The sequence below is a fragment of the Crocodylus siamensis genome, chromosome 4, assembly GCF_052110815.1.
Source record: "Crocodylus siamensis isolate JL-2025a chromosome 4, ASM5211081v1, whole genome shotgun sequence".
In the NCBI taxonomy this organism is placed as follows: Eukaryota; Metazoa; Chordata; order Crocodylia; family Crocodylidae; genus Crocodylus; species Crocodylus siamensis.
The window spans coordinates 56,289,101-56,304,331 of NC_143398.1; the positions used below are offsets into that span (position 1 = coordinate 56,289,101).

The 15,231-nt window shown below is 48.1% G+C and overlaps 1 protein-coding gene across 3 annotated transcripts in view; it reads left to right on the top strand.

Annotated features, from left to right (window-relative positions):
* Positions 1 to 195: 195 nt before the first annotated feature.
* The window catches only part of PPHLN1 (periphilin 1), a 125,132-nt gene continuing 110,096 nt past the window's right edge, over positions 196 to 15,231 (top strand). Inside the window, exons 1-3 of one of the 3 annotated variants that reach the window (XM_090042347.1) lie at positions 196 to 300; positions 12,971 to 13,020; positions 14,618 to 14,709. In XM_090042347.1, the coding sequence (XP_089898473.1) occupies position 13,020; positions 14,618 to 14,709 (93 nt within the window). In that variant the 5' untranslated portion in view covers positions 196 to 300; positions 12,971 to 13,019. Of the gene's footprint in view, positions 346 to 409; positions 1,650 to 12,970; positions 13,021 to 14,617; positions 14,710 to 15,231 lie in introns of those variants that run through there. The other 2 variants (XM_090042346.1, XM_090042345.1) reach the window with 2 other exon arrangements.

Here is a 15,231-nt window from a genome sequence, read left to right on the forward strand (position 1 = left end):
CTCCGGGCAAGGGCAGGCACGGGCTGCAGGGCCGTTCGCTCTGGTCCGCCCGAGGGCACTGGAGGCGGGGCGAGCCTGAGGCGCCTCCGTCGCTCTCCCGGCGGGACCCACCTGGCGCGGGGTCACGGCTCCCGCCCGCCAAAACCGAGCCCCCACCCGGCACTTCCTCCTGCGATAGGCGCCTCAGCTGACGTCCAAGGAATGACCGGCCGCTTCCACCAATAGCGGGGGAGGAAGGAAGGCGGGTGCTTCCGGTGATGTGGCGTCAGGCGCCGGAAGTGCTGTGGGGTGGTGGAGAGGGTGAGTGGAGCTGAGTGGCGCTGCGAGTTGGGGAGGCAGGAATCGGTGCGCGAGTGAGCGGGGCGGGGTGGCGGCAGGGCAGGCGGCGGGGGGCCCCTGCTGCGGAGCCCGCTCCCTGGGCCTGCGCGCTCCTCCCGGGCTCGGCCCCCGGGCTGTGGCGCGGCGTGGAAGCTGCGCGCTCGCCGGCTGGCGCGTCCGTGCAGGTGCCGCGGCCACCGCTGGCAGCGTCTGGAGCCCGGCGGGGAGGAGGGGGAGCGGCAGCGGGGCAGTCGCGCTGCCGGCCGTTCCCGCCGGCTCTGCAGCCGGGCGGGGCTGGGTTGAGTGCTGCTGGCGTTATGTAAGCGGCGGGAGGTGAAGTGGTTCGGGCTTCAGACCAGCGTCCTTGGCGTACCGTTATTTGTCCGTAGGGATTGAGGGGCAGCCTGGCAGGTTATAACAGTACCGAGAGGGGCATCTGGGAGCTCAGGGCTTCCAATGACTCAGTGCGAGCTAGGTACCAAACCTGCTTAAGATGCTTTTGACACCCCCCCACACCTCGGTCCACCTGCATGATTTGGAGTTCAGTAAAGCAGGCTTGAAGCTCTGCATGTGCAAAATGGTTATTGCTAAGAGCTCCTCTGCATAAGCGTAGGCTCTTTTTGTAGTATGACTGATAAGGAGGATAATAAAGATCCACGCACAAGATCCATCCTGATCAGATGGTGTATTTCCTATGACTAGCTTCTCAGAGCTGGGCAGATATGGGAGATGGGGCAGGGTGCAATTCCACTTGGTAGGTCTCTGTTTCAAGCTCTGAGCAGGAGATTTGGACTAACAGGCTAAGCGACTGTACAGAGTCAATTAGCCGTGTTAAGTTTGAAATAGAAGGCTGGGCAGGGCTGTATCTTATAGACTAACTAATTAAGGCAGCAAATTAAAAGAATGTAAAATAATGTGAGCAAATATTTCCTTCCCCGTGTTCCTTCATTCATTAAAATCATAACTGAAAAGCAATTAACAATGAGATCTGATGTACCTCTAAACACACACTTTCATTAGATATCTATGTGATTGCTTTGTAAAACTTCTATTTGGTTATATTTGGTATAGTCATTTTAGAAAGTAGTTTCATAGAAGATGGGGGCTAGAAGGGACCTCAGAGATCATCAGGTCCAGCCCCCACTGCTCAAGGCAGGAAAGACTGCTGAGGTCAGATGTCCCCAGTGAAGTGTGCGTCCAGTCGTCTTTTGAAGATCCCCAGGGAAAGTGACTGTACCACCTCTTGGTGGAGTCTATTCCAGACTCTGGTGTTTTCATCTGGAGATGGAAGCTCAGTGTGAGATTCTATTGAAAGGACCATTGGAGCCCAGGTATGGCCAGACTGAGTGTCCCCAACTAAAGTCTTGTGTAAGTTTGGTGTCTTTGGCTCTGGGTGTTTTTATTTTAAAAACTGTTACTGAAGTTGAGAGGCTGTTGTGTTTGGAACAGGAATAGGAGGAACAGGTTCACTGTCCACAAGGAAATCATCTGTGTCATTGAGAATAGTCCAAGGAGATTCCCAAATGGGTCTATATTATTAGTTTTAACAGTTTTAACTACAGATCGTAGCTGTATCAGGGTAAGTGAGGAGGTTCGCTGCATGCAGAAGCATAATTTACACTATGAAAACAGCATTCTACCTCAGAGAAACAAATCAAAACTGTAGGGAGAGAGAGGGAGACTAATGGTTTTGTACATGTTGAACATGAGAAGTGAACTGCATTCAGCTGCTCTATCTAGTCTTTTAACCCTTTTTATACCAGCTGAGCACACCAGGTTCCAGTGCACCCTCAACTGCTGTTAACTCCATTGGTTCCCACTGGCACTTCAGAAGTGCTCTGACCCCCTGCTGACTTCCTGCCCCTTGGGCAGGGGGCTGGACCTGATGATCTCATGAGGTCCTTTCCAGCCCTAATGCCTGTGAAACAGTTTTTCCTCATGTCTAATCTGAAGTGATCCTCTATCAGTTTATGACCATTAATGATGATGGCAGGGCCTACCCCTGGGGTGCCTTGGTGAACAGTACAGGTACACTGATACTTCAGTCTGATAGCAGATAGGTACAGATATAAAGAAAATTTGCTGCATCAGGTATCAGCCCGATGGGGCCAATAATTTGGCCAGTAAATGCCTGTACTGCATGCAGCCACTGCACAGCACAGAGCAGAGCTGGCAGTGTGGAGAGCTGCCTTCAGCTGCTAAATTGGAAGGCAAGTGGGGAAGGAAGGGTCATAGCGGGGTAGATCAATGTCCCCATGGTGAGGGAGGGCGGGGGCAGGCACTGCCCAGGGGAGGGGGTGGGAACACAAGACAGGTGTAATGTGTGTGGGGGGGGGGAGGGGATAGCTCCTGCTGTTGCTTGCACCCCGGGAGGACAGGGGACTGTGCCCCCTGGATCTGGGGGGGGGTGGGATAGCTCCTGCTGTTGCTTGCACCCCGGGAGGACAGGGGACTGTGCCCCCTGGATCTGGGGGGGGTGGGTTGGAGCCAGTATTATGTGGGGTACTTCCTGGCAGGGGCTGGGCTTGGAGCAGGTGCTGGGAAGGGCTGCATCCACCCCAAATTTTGCCACAGCTCTGCGCCATGTCCCACCTCCTCCCATCTGCTGGGAAGAGCGAAGACTGCACTGGGCAACAGTGATGGTATTGGGAGTGGAGCTGCAGTGATATTTGGGGTGACTGAAGCTCCCTCCAAACTGGGTGTTGGGAGGGAGCTTCAGTCACCCCAGATATCACTGCAGCTCCAACCCCTGCCAAGAAGAGCCCTGTACAATGCCGGAAAACCTTGGAGTGGGTGCCGGCGGTGCTGGGTGGATGCTGCATCCACCCCAGATTTCACTGCAGCTCCACTTCCAGCACCACTGGCGCAGCCTCGGCTCTTCCCGGTGTGTGGGTGGAGGCAGGACATGGAGCTGGGCTGTGCCTGGCAGTGTAGGGCCAGAGCAGAGCTGTGGTGAAATTTGGGATGGCTGCAGCCTCTCCCAGTGCTGTTGGCACCTGCTCTGAGCCCAGCCCTGCTGAGAAGAGTCCCCCCCACACAGTGCTGGCTCCAGCCCATCCTGCCCTGCCCTGCGCAGATATGAGGGGCACCCCCCCGGGGTGCAAGCAGCAGCGGGGGCCCCCCACGAGCTGTGCCTCCATCCCATGCCCCTGCCCCCCCCACGCCCCTTCCCTCCTCCCTCCCCTTCCACCACAACAGACTTACCAGCTGGAGGCAGCTGTATCGGATATCAGATTGGTACTAGCCGATATGCCTTCTTAAATATCGACTACCGGTATTGGCCCCCAAATCTCTATTTGTGCATCCCTACCAAAATCTCTATTGGTGCACCACCCACAGATGTTCTCCCAGCTCCTGATATGTTCACCCTTTATATACTTAAAGGCTGCCACCAAGTCACCTCTGAGTCTTCTCTTGTCCAGGGTGAATGGTCCCATGTCCCTCAACTTCTCCTTGTATGGTCTGTTCTCTAGGCCTCTAATTATTCATTATCTTAATATATTTTTTAAAAAAAACTAAATCAGATTAAGCATCATTCCTTTTTTAATTTAACATTAAATACATCTTAGGCTGTACAAAAAACATTCCAGATATTTAATTGTTCTTCATAGCCTTTTACCGTCTCTTATTATATCAGAGGAGCTTTTTCCATTAGCCCCTCTAGTCTAATCCAGACTTTTTGATGGGTAGTTCTACAATAATTTTCTGTTAGAGATCATTTGTACTTCAGAGGACCAAAGGCTATGTGAAATGAGGAGCACAGGAAGGTGTAGCAGTTCTCAGGAGACACTACAGTACTGAATGGAAAACAGATGGTGAAGTGCTTTTGATAGAGATGAAGTGTTCAGGTTCTTTGATATTTTCAAGTGCAAATACTCAAAGCACTGAGGTTTTACCTGTTATGACAACCGTGTTTTGAGCTGACACTTTTTGATGTCAGTGTGCTGCAAGGTACATAGGCACTGTTACATCAAAGTGATCCATATAGTAGTTGGCACTGATATATTTGGTGCAGTAGACACATTGCAGGTTGGCATTTTTCATATCTGTAATATTGAAACAGTTCAAATTGCAGGATATTAGTGACTACAGATGTTCAGATGTAGACTAATGCCAAAGTATCAATGCTGAGAAGCCTTATATTAAAGGCTCTCAAAATGTCCCCAAGTATGCTTGCTCCCAAATGTGTGTTAGAAACGTTTCATAAGAAAAGATACAGTGTTGCTAACTTAATGCAATACTTTGATAAATTCAAAATCATGCAGATTAAAGAAACGCACTGAATTACTTATTCAGAGCTTATACGATATTTAACTGTGTCTGCCAAAGAAGGGGACCTGGAAAAAAGGTAATTGGATGCATAGGAGAATATAATATTCAATGCATAAATAAAGGAACACCTTGAGAAGCTGGATACCTTCAAGTCAGCCGGCCCTGACAATCTGTACCCCAGGGTACTCAAGGAGCTGGCGAGCGTCATAGCCCAGCCCCTGGCACGGATCTTTGAAAACTCTTGGCGCTCTGGTGTAGTGCCCGAAGACTGGAAGAAGGCCAATGTGGTACCGATCTTCAAGAAAGGGAGGAGAGTGGATCCGGCTAACTACAGGCCCATTAGCCTGACTTCTATCCTGGGGAAGATCTTGGAAAAGTTTATTAAGGAGGCCATCCTTGAGGGACTGGCCCAGGCTAACATTCTAAGGGACAGCTGGCATGGGTTTCTTGCAGGTAGGTCTTCTTTGACCAATCTCATTTCCTTCTATGACCAGGTGACCTATCACCTGGACAAGGGAGAAGAGATTGATGTCATATATCTTGACTTCCAAAAAGCCTTTGATCTGGTATCCCACGATCACCTCTTGGCCAAACTGTCCAGTTGTGGCCTTGGCTCCACCACGATCCGCTGGCTGGGAAACTAGCTCCGTGGTCGGACCCAGAGGGTTGTAATTGATGGCAGTTACTCATCGTGGTGCCCTGTGACCAGTGGGGTCCCTCAAGGTTCTGTCCTGGGACCCATCCTGTTCAACAACTTCATTAATGATGTGGACATTGGAGTCAGGAGTGGACTAGCCAAGTTCGCTGATGACACCAAACTTTGGGGCAAAGCATCTATGCCAGAAGATAGGCGGGTGATCCAGGCTGACCTGGACAAGCTCAGCAAATGGGCAGACAAGAACCTGATGGTGTTTAACACCGAAAAATGCAAGGTTCTCCACCTTGGGAGGAAAAACCTGCAGCATCCTTATAGGCTCGGCAGTGCTACGTTGGATAGCACTACAGAAGAAAGAGACTTGGGGGTCATCATTGACCACAAGATGAACATAAGCCTGCAATGCAATGCTGCGGCTACTAAAGTGACCAAAACGCTGGCTTGCATCCATAGATGCTTCTCGAGCAAATCCCGGGACGTCGTTCTCCCCTTGTACTCGGCCTTGGTGAGGCCGCAGCTGGAGTACTGCATCCAGTTTTGGGCTCCACAATTCAAAAAGGATGTGGAGAAGCTTGAGAGAGTCCAGAGAAGAGCCACGCGCATGATCAGAGGTCAGGAAAACAGACCTTACGATGACAGGCTGAGAGCCACGGGACTCTTTAGCCTGGAAAAGCGCAGGCTCAGGGGTGATCTGATGGCCACCTATAAGTTTATCAGGGGTGACCACCAGTTGCTGGGGGAACATTTGTTCACCAGAGCGCCGCAAGGGATGACGAGGTCGAACGGTCACAAACTCCTGCAAGACCGTTTCAGGCTGGACATAAGGAAGAATTTCTTTACTGTCCGAGCCCCCAAGGTCTGGAACAGTCTGCCAGCGGAGGTGGTTCAAACACTTACATTGAACACCTTCAAGAGTAAATTGGATGCTTATCTTGCTGGGATCCTATGACCCCAGCTGACTTCCTGCCCTTTGGGCAGGGGGCTGGACTCGATGATCTCCCGAGGTCCCTTCCAGCCCTAATGTCTATGAAATATAAATGAATGGTACACCATCATCGGTAATACTGTGAATGCAATTGTTCACCTACATTAAAAAGAATATTGCAGAATTAAAGGAATCCCAAGGTTTATGAAGAGAAGTTAAAAAGATTTACCTTAGAAAGGAGGAGAATAGAAGGGGGCATGATGAAGGTATGTAAAATAATATGTGCTATAGAAAACGTAGATTGAGAGTTTCTTTTTTTTCACTGAATGTTCTTGTGTTACATGGAAAGGTGGCTCATGCAAACTGGGCAAAAAGAAATACTTATTTTCACATAACGTAATTAGAAACATGATACAATAAGGGGGCTGCATAATTTGAGGCATGGTAAGAATGACCCCAAATTTTGAGGTAATCCTTAAAATAAGAACCCAAATAGTTTTTATCCCCAGGTAGCTAACCCCAGGTAGGGACACCCCTAAAATTATCTGCCCCTTTGCTGGAGCAGATTGTTGGGTTTTGCTTAAGAAAGTGTAGGAGTGGGTCCTAGGAGCTTGATTTCTACCACCTCCCTCCTTCCATGTCATTGCTAGTTCCCAGGAGTCAGAGGGCTCTCTGCTTAACTGTCTTGATCAGTATTACCAGCAGGATACGAAAAGTATTCTCAGTGCCCATTAGCCAGGTAACACATTAACTGCTGTCATGTACATCGTATTGCACATGGCCTGATGTACAGTGTGCTTTCTCTGAAATAATTGGTTTCTCCAATACAAAGCTTTGGATTGTTTGTATTCAACTCAAGTGGTGGGGGTGTGGCTGTGATGGGTCAGCAATATGAGAGAAGCAGGGTTTGCAAGGTAAATGAGCTTTCTTTTGGTCCAGTCCTCCAATGTGTCAGGGTCTCGCTGAATCCTAGCCCAGTTCTCCAATGTATCTAAAGGTACACTCCATCCCATCTTCTAGGTTGTTGATGAAGATATTGAACAAAACTGGCCCCAGGACCAACCCCGGGGCACTCTGCTTGACATGAGCTTGCAAATGGACATTAAGCCATTGATTACTAAACTCTGAGCCCAGTTATCTAGCCAGTTTTCTCTCCACCTTACAGTCTATTTATCCAACCCGTACTTCCTCACCTTTGAGAATGTTACGGCAGATCATATCAAAAGCCTTGCTGAAGTCGAGGCATATGACCACTGCTGTCCCTGCATCCACAGAGCCAGTCATCTCAGCATAGAAGGCAATCAGGTTGGTCAGGCATGACTTGCCCTTGGCTGTCTGTTCCTGATTACCTTTTCCTCCAAGTGCTTAGGAATGGATTCCTTGGGGACCTGCTTCATGATTTTTCCAACAACCGAGGTTATGCTGACTGGTCTGTAAATCTCAGGATCCTCCTTCCCTTTCTTAAAGATGGGCACTATATTTGTGTTTTTCCAGTCATCTGGGACCTCTTCCGATCACCACGGGTTTTCAAAGGTAATGGCCTGCAATCAGATTGACTAACTCCCTCAGCACCCTCAGGTGCATCAAATCCTGCACTATGGAGTTGTGGATTTTTGGCTTTTCTCAATAGTCTCTAACCTGTTTTTTCACCACTGCTGGCTGCTTGCTTTCTCCACAAAATGTGCTGCCATGTGCCATAGTCTGGGAGCTGACTTTGACTATGAAGACTGAAGTGAAAATGGCATTTAATACATCAGCCTTTTCTGCCTCATCTATCACTAGGTTGCCTCCCCTGTTTTATTAACGGACCCAAACTTTCCCTGATCTTACCCTTGTTGCTGAAATACTTGTAGAATCCCTTCTTGTTACCCTTCGCATCCTTTGCTAGTTGCAGCTCCAATTGCGTTTTGGCCGTCCTCATTTCATCCTTGTATGTCTGAGCAATGCTCTTGTACTCCCTAATTCCCTATCCAAGCTTCCACTTCTTTTAAGCTTCCTTTTTGTGTTTTAGTGTACTAAAGAGTTTCCTGTTAAGCCCAGGGGGTCTTCTGCCATATTTGCTAGTTTGGTTCGTTTCTTCTGTGCTCTCAGTAAGGTTTCTTTAAAATACAACCAGTTCTCCTGGACTCCTTTCTCCCTCAGACTGGCCTCCCAGGGATCCTGCCCAGGAGTTCCCTGAGTGAGTCAAAGCCTGCTTCTCTGAAGTCCAGGGTCCTTAAGCTGCTGCTCTCCTTCGTCTTTTCTCAGGATCATGAACTCAATCATCTCATGATACCCAAGTTGCCATCTGCTACTTTTCCCTATTTGTGAGCAGCAGGTCAAGAAGAGCATAGGCCCTAGGTGGCCTCTCCAACACGCGCACCAGGAAGTTATCAACAACATTCTCCAAAAACTTCTTGGATTGCCTGTTCACTTCTCTATTGCCTTGCCAGCTGATTTCAGGGTGATTGAAGTCCCTCATGAGAACAAGGGCTTGTGGTCAGAAAACTTCTGTTAGGTGTTTGGAAAAAGCTTCACCCACCTCATCCTCCTGGTCTCGTTGTCTGTAGCAGACACCCACCACTGCTTGTTGTTGTCCTCTCTGGCCCTAACCCAGAAACTTTCAAGAGGCCTGTCTCCAGTTTCATACTGGAACACTGAGTAATCATATGGCTCTTTAACATAGAGTGCAGCTCCTCTTCTTCCCTGCTTGTTCTTTCTGAACAGTATATCCATAACAGTGTTCCAGTCATGTGAGCTACAATCCCATCGAGTCTCTGTTATTCCAGTTGCATCATAGTTCTGTAACTGTGCGAGGAATTTCAGTTCTTCCCAGGCTCTGCATTCGTGTGCAAACACCTGAAGTAACTAGTCAGTTTCCTTGGTTTTTTGGGAAGGATGTGAAGGGCTCCCTTGTTGCCTCTTCCTACTTGTGCTTCTTTCAGGTCACCCACTTCACACTTGCTTTGACTTTGGTTTCCATCCCTGGCAAGCCTAGTTCAAAGCCCTCCTCACTAGGTTAGCAAGTCTGTCTGCGAAGATGCTCTTCTCTGTCTTTATAAGGTGGATCCCATCTCTTTATAGCAATTCTTGTTCTGGGAACAACATCCCAAGGTCTAAGAAGCCAAAGCGATGGTGACACCATCTGTGCTTCCATGTATTGATCTCAAGGATGCTTTTGCTCTTCCCCTTTACCTGAAGAACACCACCTGAGCCCTTGTTCCCTTCACCTTTGCATCCAGAGCCCTGTAGTCACTTTTGATCTGCTCAGGGTCACTCCTGGCAATATCATTGTCACCCACGTGCATAAGCAACATAAGGAGGCAGTCAGACGGTCGGATGAGTTCCAATAATCCTGTGACATCTCAGATTTTGGTGCCGCTATGGAGATTCAGCCATAGACTAAACAGGCAGCAGTCCTCAACGCTGAACACAGCTGCCTCCAGCGGATAAGTTTGTTGTGGGCGGAGAGGGGAGGGAAGGGGCGTGGGGGGGGGCAGATTAATGCCCCCACAGTGAGGGAGGGATTGGGGCTGGGACCTGGGCTGGGGCAAGCGCTGCCTAGGGAAGGGGTGGGGTGGCTTGCACTGCTGTGCTCCTCTGGTCTGGGACCTGCTTATGTGGTGCCTTGTCCAGTGGCTCTCACCACTGCTCCTGTCACCAGTCCAGGAGGGTGTGGGGTGGTGGCACGTGCCCCAGGATCTGCACAGGACTGGCAGGGCTGGGGCTGCACTGGGAGAAAGGTGGAAGGCGCTGGGAGTGGGGGCTATGCCCCCCTTGCCGCTTGCCCAGCTCGTGCAAGGCTGGTGTGAGACTGAGCCCCTGTGTTGCCTCCAGATGAGCAGTGGCTTCACCCCAGCTGGCTGAGCAGTAGCAGTGCATGGGGTGGGGGGAGCAGGACATGTGCCTCCAGATCGGGGCAGGTGATGAAGTGGGGCCAATGGGGGGGCTGCAGTGAGTTTTTGGATGACACATCCCCTCAACCATGCCCTGCTGCTGCTCACCCAGCCAGTGCAGGGCCAGCACAAGACTAGAGCCACTGCACTGCCTCCCGATGAACAGCAGCTTCACCCTGGCTGGGTGAGTGGTGGCAGGGCATGTGGGTGTGTGGGGGAGGGCATGTGCTTCCAGGCTGGGGAGGAGCAACGGCTATGGTGGAGCTGCAGTGAATTTTCAGGTGACACATGCCCCCCCCCATGTCCTGCTGGGGTGAAGCTATTGCTCATCCGTGAGGTGTGGAGAGGCCAGGCTGGCTCCTGCCTCTGCATGCCACTGGTCCGGAGGCAGCACAGGGGCTCAGTCTCGCACTGGCTGGGCGAATGGTGGAGGGGCATAGTCCCCGCTCCCAGCACCTTCCACCTTTCACCTGGTGCAGCCTTGGTCCGGCCTGCTCCATGCAGATCCTGGGGCACATGCCCCTACTAATGCCCTCCTGGACCAGTGGTGAGAGGTGCTGGCCAAGTTACCATGCAAGCAGCTCCCAGACTGGCAGAGCACAGCAGCATGAGCCTCCCCACCCCCTCCCGAGGCAGTGCTTGCCCCAGCCTCAATCCCTCCCATGTGGGGGCATTTTGGTTTGCGGGGGCTCCCCCCCCATGCCTCTTCCCTCCCCCCTCGCCTCTTCCCTCCTCCTTCCGCCCTCCACATCAGACTTAACAGCTTGAGGCTGCTGTGTCCAGCATCGGACTGCTGCCTGTTTAGTCTATGGCCGAATCTCCGAAGTGGTGCTGAATCTTCGGATCTGATTTAGGCCGAATCAAATCAGGATAGTGATTCAAATCACTGTATTGAATCCAAATCAGATACTTGCTGCTTTGCATGGGCTTATTGTCTATCTCCTCTTCCTCTTTCCTTTCCTCCTCTTGCTCCCAATGAACTGCTTGCAAACTGCTGTTTGCTGTCCCTGTTCGTAGTCTTTTTTTCTACTGTGCTGCACCTAAATTCTGCAGTTGCTGTGAGCGCTTACTGAAAAAGTACTCATCCCAAGCAGATGAAGGTGTCAAACTCTGATCAACTGAAAATGGGCATGTTGAAGAAAATTTTCTCTAAAAACATTGATATCCCAAAATAAACAGGGTTTAAAAGTATACCTAAGGAAAAAAAAACAGGACAAGAAATAGGTACACAAAGGATTACTGTTATAAAAGTTAATGACTGCTGTCACTAAGATATTTCATCCACTTGATTTTATGTTATCTAAAAAAGAGAAAGCTAGACTAACAGTTAACAGCCTTCTCAAAATGTTTGGCAGAACAAATTCTGCAAAAAAAATAAAAGGTCTGCAAAATTTGAAAGGTTTAAGGGAGCTGTACAATACCAATCTGCTTTGTGATGTTGAAATATATTTTTTTTCTATTGGATTTTTTTCTACTGGAACAGAGCAAGACCTATTGCTGTGATAATCTCTTTACTCTGATTCTTGGTAGCAGGCCACAAAGGTACAGGTTGTGTTATAGTAGTGGAATAAGTCTCCCACATACAGTGAAACATCATTAGGTGAAAGTGTAAAGCTCTTTTGCCACTGACCCAAAGCAAGAAGGCTATTTAAACTGCTACAGTAAACAACCAAGTAGTACCATATAAAAATAATTCAGAGCAAAATTCTACTTAGATAATGCACTACAGTCAGTATCTGTCAGAATGGCATTGATTAAATATGTCCTTGGTATAAGACAAAAATTTACTTTATTATTTTTTTTTGTTGAAGCGTGACAGATACATGAATATAGTATAATTTTAGGTCCTGATACATTAGAGAGGGTTTACTGGAAGTCCTATTGATCTAAAGCGTTTGACTTTTTATAATCAGTATGCTTATTATCAGTGTGGGAAGTGGGGTCCTTCCAGGGGAGTGGAGAGCTGCATGGCTGGGCCTGTGGCACCAGGGCTGGTACCACTACTACTCGCAGGGGTGGGGCAGCTGGAAGATGCTGCTCAGGGGCAGGAGGGATGGTGACCAGGCTCTGTCTGGTGCGATGCAGGAGCCCTAACCCAGGGCAGGGTGGGTGCCACAGGCCTCCTCCTCTCTTCCTTCCAGCCTGTGCTGGGGCTGGACTTGCTCTGCTGCAGCCATTGCATTCCGGCCCAAACAGGATGGGAGCAGCTGGGTGCCCCCACTGGCAGGGCTGAGGGGGCGAGGGGATGCAGGTTGGGAGTGAGGGGCACCAGCATGGACTTGGGGGGGGGGATACTGTCCCTTGGGAATACGGGGCACCAGCTGTGGGCTGGGGCAGGGGAGCTCTTCCCAGTGAGGGGCTGGGCTGGGCTGCGCTCAGGTCAGGCGGTGGCAGCACTGAGAGGGGGCTACAATTGTTTGCATGTTCTTGGTTCTTAGTTCCATTTGCTTAATGATATATGAAAACACTGAGTAATTCTTTAATTTTTGATCTTATTAATTTTGCTCTTTAAGCTGCTATTATTCAAGTTTCTGGAGCCTTGTTCTTGGAAGTATAAGTGAAAATGTGTTTTGAGAATGTGGTACATGAGAGAATCTTTTTCTTAATGCATTATAAAAGATTTAGAATGTATAGCATAGATATTAAGAAAACATTGCAAGTCTAGAAAGCAAGTCAGTAATTGGCCATGGGATGTTATTAAGTCTTTGAAATTGGAGATTTCTAAGTAGCTTGGTTTATTCCTGCTGCTAGTTTGGATAGTTAACTATTCTCTTGGTTTAGAGAGAGAGCAAAAATGAAACAGAATCTTAAATCATCATCCAAAACTTGGATTAAGAAGGTAGTCTTAATGGGAAAAAAACAGTTGAGAGAGCAAAATAGTTGTGTTTAAATTTATATGCAGATTTTTTTACTATTATTTTGTAGGTGCTCATTGAATGGGACTTCACAAACTGCTTGACAACATACAAACAAAAGTAAGTGTGACAGTTTTTGTGTTTTTTTACTTTTTTTACAAAACATATGTAAAAATTATATATGTGTATCTATTTATGTATCTATATATAGATATGTATAGCAAACTAAGGCTACGTCTGGAAGTCCATTATTTAACTTAGATTTTATGGTGGTGGGGAGAGGATTGTAGGTTTTTAAATCTATGTGTAAATAAAAAAAAATATCTGGAGTTATAACTGTTGTGGGTATTTTTCTGGTATGAGATTAGGCCAATAGTTTGTCTCCTTCCAGATCTTGATGAGTTCACTTTTTTGGGCATGTTTTGTTTCTTCCTGTTTTTGACAAAGATGTACAGAGTACATGTACTGGAAGACAGAGGAAAGATTTGTGTCCCTAACCATTTTTTTCCCATTTGGTTTTAATTATTCAAACTGTCAATTATTTAATTTATTTAAATCTTATTTAATTTAATCTTGTATATTGATGGGTATCCATATTAAAATACATTTGAAACTATCATTTTTCTTATCTCTTTCCTTTATAACTGTCACCACTTTGTGGGTTTCCTTCTTTGTAATACTGGGTTATGACATACCCTCATGATAATTGTTCAGTTTCTTTTTAGATGCCATTTATAAAAACCTAAGGATAGACATTCCTGGTAACTTCTTTCCAAGAGGAGGAGCTTTTACCTCCTGTCATACTGTATTTAAAAAAAACAAAACAAAATACCCATAATGTCCATTTTTCTTATGATCTTAAAACATTAAAAACACTTAAGCTTCATAGCATCCTTCTGAGGGATGTATCATTTTTTTAACTGTTTTATAGATGACTAGCTTAATCTAGTGCAGGGGCAGGCAGTGATTTTGGGCAGAGGGTCCCTTACTGAGTTTCGGCAAGCAATCAAGGGCCGCATGACAGGCAGCCCCAGGGCAGATTAATATTAATTGTCTAAATTTTTTAGCGGCCCTGTGGGCTGGATAGAATGGCATGGTGGGCCACATCCGGCCCCCAGGGTGGGCTGCATTTTGCCCACCCGATATAGAGTGCTGTTACATGAAAATTGAAATGTAATATAGGAATTATTCAACGTCACTACAGCAAAGAACAAATTTTACCTTTTCCCCATTTCCTGTTATTTTAAGTATGTAATCTTAATGTTGCAGTGTCTGTTGTGTGCCTGTATTCCTTTTGTACAAGTGATAATTGTAAGCTGCATGTGCTGGATGGGGCAGTTATCATGGGCATCGCATGAGTACACCTGTGATATAATTGAACCAACTACTGAGTTGTTTTGACACCGTAGTGAATTTTTTTGTGAACTATTCTCTGCACGACTTTAGAAATTAGAACAAATTTTTTTCTAATCTATTAAACTTCCAGTCTTGGTAAAGAGAATTTGCATACCATGTTTTGACACTCATAGTTCAGGTGTGCTTGAATGAATTGGAGGGAGAAAATAGGTTGAGAGAATAGCAGGTTTTTAGCAATATAGCAAATTTGGTAGGTCCCTAAATTATATTATCTCAGGACAAGTAAGAGACTTTTTAGTTTATTACCTTTTGATTCTCACTCATAGATAATAAGTATGTATTTGGCTAATTGACTTTTTAGTGGCATATAGGAGAGATGAAATGTGGTCTGAAGGACGGTATGAATATGAAAGACTTCCAAGAGAACGACTTCCACCAAGGATTCATCCTGATGTAAGTATATGTAATCTGTGTTCAATATCAGGCTTATATTTTACTAGCAAATTGCCTGTTGAGGGTGTGGGGGGGTGGGGGGGGACAGAGGCCTGTCTGCTGCTGCCCCCCTCTCCCCTTCCCCCCACCTTGCTGCCAGCTCCAGGCCTATTCCCCTCCTTTCCCCCCTGCCACTTTGGGTCCTCCAGCCTTCCTCCCCCCTCCCCTGTCGTTGCTTTGGGGCCAGGCCCACTCCCCTTCTCCCCGCCCGGCACTTCAAGGCCCAGGCCTGCTTCCCTTCCACCACCCCTCTGCTTTCAGGTCTGACATCATTCCTCCACTCTGGGTCCGCCCAGCCGCCCCCCCCCCCCCCCCCCCCCCCCCCCCCCCCCCCCCAAATGAATGACAGGGGAGGGAGCACACACCCACCACCCCTGTGCCACCACCATCTCCCGGAAAGGAGTGGGGAGCTTGCCCTGCTGACCCCTCCGCTCCCTCGGCCAGCAACCTGTGCCATTGCTGCCTCCAGAGAGTAGGCCCCCC